This window comes from Setaria viridis, chromosome 3 (genome assembly GCF_005286985.2).
Source record: "Setaria viridis chromosome 3, Setaria_viridis_v4.0, whole genome shotgun sequence".
In the NCBI taxonomy this organism is placed as follows: domain Eukaryota; kingdom Viridiplantae; phylum Streptophyta; class Magnoliopsida; order Poales; family Poaceae; genus Setaria; species Setaria viridis.
Genome location: NC_048265.2, coordinates 39530643 through 39537410, shown reverse-complemented (window position 1 = coordinate 39537410; position 6768 = coordinate 39530643). Strand labels below are relative to the sequence as shown.

General features: G+C 45.9%; 1 protein-coding gene across 1 annotated transcript; it reads right to left on the bottom strand.

Annotated features, from left to right (window-relative positions):
* Positions 1–2387: 2387 nt before the first annotated feature.
* Positions 2388–6008, bottom strand: LOC117846983 (uncharacterized). The gene is made up of 6 exons (XM_072292434.1): positions 5980–6008; positions 5217–5375; positions 3836–3930; positions 3647–3795; positions 3355–3553; positions 2388–2595 (listed from the first exon to the last, which is right to left on the bottom strand). The coding sequence occupies exons 1-6, from the start codon at positions 6006–6008 to the stop codon at positions 2486–2488; spliced, it is 741 nt and encodes a 246-aa protein (XP_072148535.1). The 3' UTR covers positions 2388–2485.
* Positions 6009–6768: the final 760 nt, after the last annotated feature.

The following is a 6768-nucleotide window of genomic DNA, read 5'->3' as shown; positions in this document are numbered from 1 at the left end:
AGGGAGGGAGCGGTGGCGGCACGGCTCATCGGCAAAGGGAGGGGAGATGGGGGCAGCTCGCTAGTGGAGGGAGGGAGCGGTGGCGGCATGGCTTGCCGGCAGAGGAAGGGGAGACGGGGGCAGCCCGTCGGTGGAGGGAGGGAAGGCAGGGGTGGCCCGCTGGGAGGGCGGCGGGCGCGGCCAGATGACGGGCGGAGGGAGGGAGCTGATGCGAGAGAGAAGATGATTCCAGCGAATACAGAGCGGGTTGGGTCGGTATCGAGGGTGAAGGGGTGAGGGTGGGATGAATACCGGTTGGTATTGAGTTTGATTTCCAATTCTAAATTCCAGGACATCCAAACAGTCGGTATTCGGAGCTACCAATTTCAATTCCCAATTCCGACCTCCAATACTAACATCTAAACAGGGTGTTAGGCTAATTTAGTCATCTAACTTATATTTTTGGATTAATCATCTCCTTCATCCTAGGTGACCATCCATGTTGGCATGCCATGTCACCGTACACATGTGTTCTGCTGAATTATCAGCATCAAATGTCCTATATACCTCCTGTTCCATTCAACTGCATCCCCTTCTCTCCTTCATCCATGGCTGCTTCTTTATTTTCTTTGGAAACATTGTTTGCTCTCTAGATTACCGAATGGTAGAAAGGAAGTAGTAAATGGACCGAAGGAAGTTACATATATTTACTTGTTGTATAGTTTTAATAAAACAGAAGTGCTATCGACATGCTAGGCAGGTGTCACTTGAGAACACTGGGGTGTGTATGGGCGGTAGACCAGAAATCATTAACAAGTGAGAAGTAAGCAAGAGTGGTGAGACAAATGTACACCAAGTAGATGCATACCATTCACATAAAACAAGTCATTAATAGGTGAGAAGGGGAGAAGAGGATGCAATCAAGTGAAGCGAGGAGCATTTAGGACATCTAGCACATATAGGGTGACTTGGCACGCCAACATGGACGGCTAGAACGAGTGATGAGATAGACCCTATAAGTTAGAGCTAAAAGTTGAGGAACTAATTTGACCTACGGCTGATAGGGAGGGACGACAACGCCTATTTTGCCTAAGAAAAAATACCATGCAATCCAGTACTACCTCGTTTTTTTTAATCGACCCCGATCCAAACATGAAACCATCTATACATGGAAAGCTGAGCAAGAGCAACTCCATAGGTGACAACAAAGAAACACGGACACCTTCCTAAGCTAATTCTAGGCATGACACAGTTTCCCCAAAGCCGTTCAAACTTCAAAGCATGGTTGAAAACCCCTTCCATTCGTCTCCTCCCTTCGATGTCCTCCTTCCGACATGCAACAGCAACATATAGGTAACCCGCGAAACTCTCGTGGCCTCACACACTATGCACCCACCCTATATAAGCACTACGCGCTCATGCCACCGCCACCCCACCAAAAATATTTGGTTCCCGACACACACTACACAAGAAAAAACCATGACCCGGAGCACCAGGACCGTCGCGATGGCGGCGCTGTTCGTCGTCGTCGCCGCCGTCGTGTTGGCGGCGGTGGCGGCGCAGCAGCAGAGCGTGTCGGAGTTCGACTGCAACCAGTCCTGCGTCGCCGAGTGCGTGGCGTGGAAGGAGGAGGCCGACTGCCCCGGCTCCTGCAAGGAGGTGTGCGTGGTGATGGAGAAGATCATGGCGAAGTCCGCCGCCGACAAGGACTGCCCCCTGCAGTGCTACGAGTCGTGCATGATACAGGACGGCGCCAAGGAAGGCAAGGCGGGGTGCACCAAGAGGTGCATGAAGTTCTGCAAGGTGACCAATGAAGCCGAGTTCGCTGCCAGGCTCAACCCCAACAGCATGAAGTAAATTTTGTTGAGGAACCGCCGTTGCCGCTGGATCGGAGCCCATCGCCGATTTTGTAATCCGTCGCAGCAGTACATTGGTTTGCCTTACTTTTTTTGATTATTTTGTTGCTCGTTGTTAGTTGTGTCTGTGTTTTCCATCGATCGAAGGAGTTTTTTCAATTTTTGTGCAATAAAGAATGTTCATTATGTTACTACATGACTTGGAAATGCTAAACAGAGAGCGCTCCCATTTTTAGACTATCCATGCAGCATGCAGGTCTGGTTTTCTGGTTCTCACTAACTCCTTGTCATGAACCTTGTCCTGTCTCACTATCAGTAGCTACTTTCCATCTGTATGCAATTTTTCCTCCATTTTTCCCCCGGATAACATAACTATTTTAAAATAATCTGTTGCAAACAACATTATAAGAAGAATGCTATCGGAAAATTAGGTCTCAAGTGGTAACAAGGGTAGATGATATTGTGCATGGTTCACCATACCCCACTTGTCATAGAACCACAACAAAATAAAATGAACCAATTAAACAACTTTGTATTACAAATAAATCCACATCATCCCTACTGTTTTCACATTTCTTTTCTTTTTTTTAGAATCACAGTACAGACATATGCTCACACATGTGAACATCCTAATAGTCACTATCTGAGCTTTAGTTGTCCTCATCAGGATAATCTATAACAGTAGTATTACCGCCACCATATGCACGGCTTGATGGGTGGACCATCAGAGGACGATGTTTCTCACAGGCATGGCAATGACCTAAATTTTTTACAGGGTTAGCATTGAATAAACAAACATTGAAAATTGAAAAGGTAAACAAACTAGGAGTTTATAATAGAACACAACCACTAGTTAGATTATATTTATGCAACCCATAAGTAATGCAATATGTTTTATAATACTCATGAAGTTATTACAACTGGAACCAAAAAAAATTATCCCAAAAGTACCAATTTGCTTAATTGCTTCATCTTATTTGTTCATGTTGTTGCACTATGACAAGTGACAGTATTTACTTTGCGCTGTCAAATTGGTAGCAGTAAATGCATGGTAAGGCATCAAGGTTGCATAATATTGTCCTATATTCTACTGGATTTGGAGCCATTACTCCCTCCATTTATCTTTATAAGGCACATGCACATATCAAGATTCAAACTTTACAATTTTTGACCAATAATTTAGCCAATATTTTTTTATTTTTATAATATAAACTTGACATGGTTAGATTCGTAATCAAGTGTACTCTCCAATGATTATAAGTTTATAACCATAAATAATATAATGTATGATAAATGAACGGTCAAAGTGTAATCTAGGAGACCGTGTCAAGTCATATCACACCCTATAAGGATAACTGAGGGAGTATTTACTATTTAGACGTGCTGGGTGAAGTGTATGAAATCAATGATGATATAGGCGTAGCTAAGAATTCTGAAACATGAAACATTACCGGAGGACAAGAGTCGAGCACAAAAGTTAGGAAAATTCAGAAAAACTAAGCTAGATAATGAACCATACCTGCATCTTTCTCCCCAACTATACAGCACAGCAATACATCATCCTCACTCCGAAGAGGGCAGTTAATTTCAGAGAAGAAAAGCTTTGTACTGCCACCAGCAGAATGATGGTTCTCAGGCTTAGCTGTGAAGTTACAATGATAGCCAGGCCCCCCAAACTCAAAGAACAGACACTTCACTGTTATCTTATCCAGCTCGAACTGAAAATAGCAGAAAAGAGTACAGCTGAATCTTACGTTAAAACAGCTGATAACAATTGCCCAAGAGAGACGAACAAAGAGATTATGGCGTACCGTGGTCTTGTTTGCTGTGTTATATTTGCGCAAGGCTGTCTCTACATGGCGCAGTGAAGCCCTTTCACTCTGCAGTAATTTCTTTTCTCGGATTGCTTTCTTTTCCTCTGGGGACCTCTTTTTCTTCGGTGGACGGGCAACATCAGGAGCTTCAAAAGCATCTACATATGCATCTATTACTGCTTGCACTCATCCCTTGCGGGGGCTCAAATTGCCAAGCATGTTCCTCCCTGTTGTAACCTTCAGGAGTACTTCTTTCCTTGGAAGCCCAACCTGCTTTACTCCTATGTCACAGTAAAACAGTGGCGGTCCCAGCAATAGGGCGAGGTAGGGCAGCCGCCCTACCTAACGCCGGCAGCGAGGAAACCCGACCCCTTCTTCGTTGAGGATTCCGACCATCCGACGCCTCGCTGCCCGGCTGCCGCCTGCTTGGTGGGTTCTGTTTGTGCGTGCGTTTGCCGAGCCGGGGGGAGAAGACAACCACGAAAGCGAAGGGGTATATATGGGCCAGACAACTATAGAAGAGCCCATTCAGCTCTCTGTGGTAGATTAAGCCCAAACATCAAATGACTCATTCGTTCACCGCTGCTGTGCTGGCCGTTGCCTACTTGCCTGATTCCCTCACAAATCTTGTGCGCAGGAAGCGAGCTGACCGCCAACGTAAACCATCATGGTCAGAGAGACAGCACAAGCTAATTGGGCCGGGAGATGCATAGGCACAAGCTGTTGATACGTCGGGTATAGTAGTTGTTCTTCTCATGATAATATTAACCATTTTGTGATATGTGATTGCCGGGTCTAGTAGTTGTACTCGTTAATCAAATTTTTTGTGGGTATACTCATTAATCAATTTATTGTTGGAACTAAAGGATTGTATCTTTTTTTCATTGCATGAAAAAAAATCTCAATGTTTTATTAGGGATGCCACGTTTTTACTTCTTTTCATCTACAAAAGTTCTTATTTTGTGCTACTTATCTATGTTTACAAACGTTTGTTACTAGTTTGGCAGCTTTGGTCAAATTTGTGCTTCTCGTCTCTGCCCTACCTAAAATTTCCGGCTGGGTCTGGCACTGCAGTAAAATGAGCATAAGTCTCATATAAATCCCTAATGATCAAAAGTACATGGGAGAGAAAGATGAATTGATCAATTATTATTTGTGCTTCCTTTATGCGATACGTTACTGACAAGAAGTTTGCTACATTATTTCACTACAAGAGAAACATGCCAAGCATTGGTTAACATATTAATTAGGGTACTATCCACAGTTCCACACTGCAGAGCACTGGAGTTTAGGAATTATTGTTTTCTCTTTAAATTCAGATGTGGAACTTTGGATTAAACCAGGTGCCCAAAGTTGCCATCCATGGATGCCGGGTCTCAACAGATACTTGCTAAGTTGGAAACAGGGTGAGGACATTGTGCTCATCACAGCACAAATGAATGAGTAGAAGGCTGCATATTTTACTTCACTTATCAATTGAGCTTGTAAAATCAAGGTAGATTATTAAAATGAAAGTGCAAAAACTGCGAGATCAATCAAAACAGAAAACAAGAGGGTGCGAGTTTACCTCGCATATCTCCCCCTTGGAGCAGTACGCGAGACTTCAGCCCCAGTAGGATGACACTGCTTTGGCCTCCCTGGCAACGCATCTTTGAGTTCCTGCTTCGACAGTGCAGAGAAGGCTTCAGGACTGAGACTGCTCTGGCCATGAGAATCTTCCTTTGAGCTGAAACAGGACAAGGCAGAACAGATTGTATTTCAATACACTGAAATGAAACCAGAGTTAGTTCAGTTGTAACTTCAGCAACACAAACGCATTCTAGCGAGTTGGCATCTATCTAAGGTCCTAGATTTAACCACCGACGAACTATATACAGTTATACACACGATCCCTCCAAACATTTTTTCCCCAAAAAATCGTTTCTCGTGCATGTTTCTCATTTTCGTGGAAAAGGATAACCAAATCATTTGTCAGCAAAGAGAAGCTAAAGACAAAAACAAGATCTGGTGGCCAATGCAATACAGAGGGTAGTTACTTCAGAAAAGTTTGCGCAACCACTGCTCTGACCAAGAAACAAAAATTGAAAAACCAAACATCGTCAGGCGATCCTCCAAAATTCAGAAGCTTATAAACCACGATAGAGTGTTTATTTTGGTATTGGTTCTACTTGTCCAAGTCGCCAAGGTTTAAACAAATTCCTACTACAATTAATTTAACTCATAGAATTCGATCATGTTGGCAAATCGAAAGGATATGTATTTTGGAGGTCCAAGGAAGAAACTGATTACTAGCATTCATGAAGGTGCAGCAGATAATAAGAGAGACTTACGAATCCTTCTGATGCTCGTGTTCCGCCATTACGTGAGCCTGAGAAGGGCAATTTACCGCTTCAGGTTTCAGAGTGTTTGGCGTTCGCGTCCACCGGGTTTGCTTACATACTGTGTGCGATCCCTCAGCGTTCGCGAGGCCGAATCCTGCTCGGAGTAAAACGACGACAACGATTACGGAGACGGCACAGTGCTCGGGCCCGAGTCCAATGCGGTTTCCGGACGAGACTGTGTGGCGCCCAGGTTGCCGACGGCACGACCAACCTATCCGCATTTCGATCTTGCACCTTCTCCTGTGGAAAGCCCAACTGAGTTTTAAATTTCGAAAATTGTTCTGCGCCCGTCGCCTCTTCCCTCCTCCGATCCTCCTCTCTCCCCGTTCACGCTCTGGCGTCGCGGTTGGGCTGGTGCAACCTCATCGGCGGGATGACGGTGCAGGAGAAGGCGGGCAACCTGGGGGGCCGATCTCCCCGCGTGAGCCTGCCACCGTACTGGTGGGCCGAGGCCGTGCACGGCGTCGCCAGCACGGGTCCCGCCAGGCTCTTCGACGACGACGCCGGCCACCACTTCAGGCGCGCCGCTGTCACCTGCGCCACCGTCTTCGCCAACGTCGTCAACAGCGCCGCGTCCTTCAACGAGGTGCTCTGGAAGGCCGTCGGCCCAGGCTGTGTCTCCATGGAGGCGCGGGCCATGTACAACCTCGGCAAGGGCCAGCTCGTCAACGTGGTGCGCGATACGCGCGGTGGGGCCGCGCGCTCGAGAACCCCGGCGCGGACCGGACCTACTTTGTG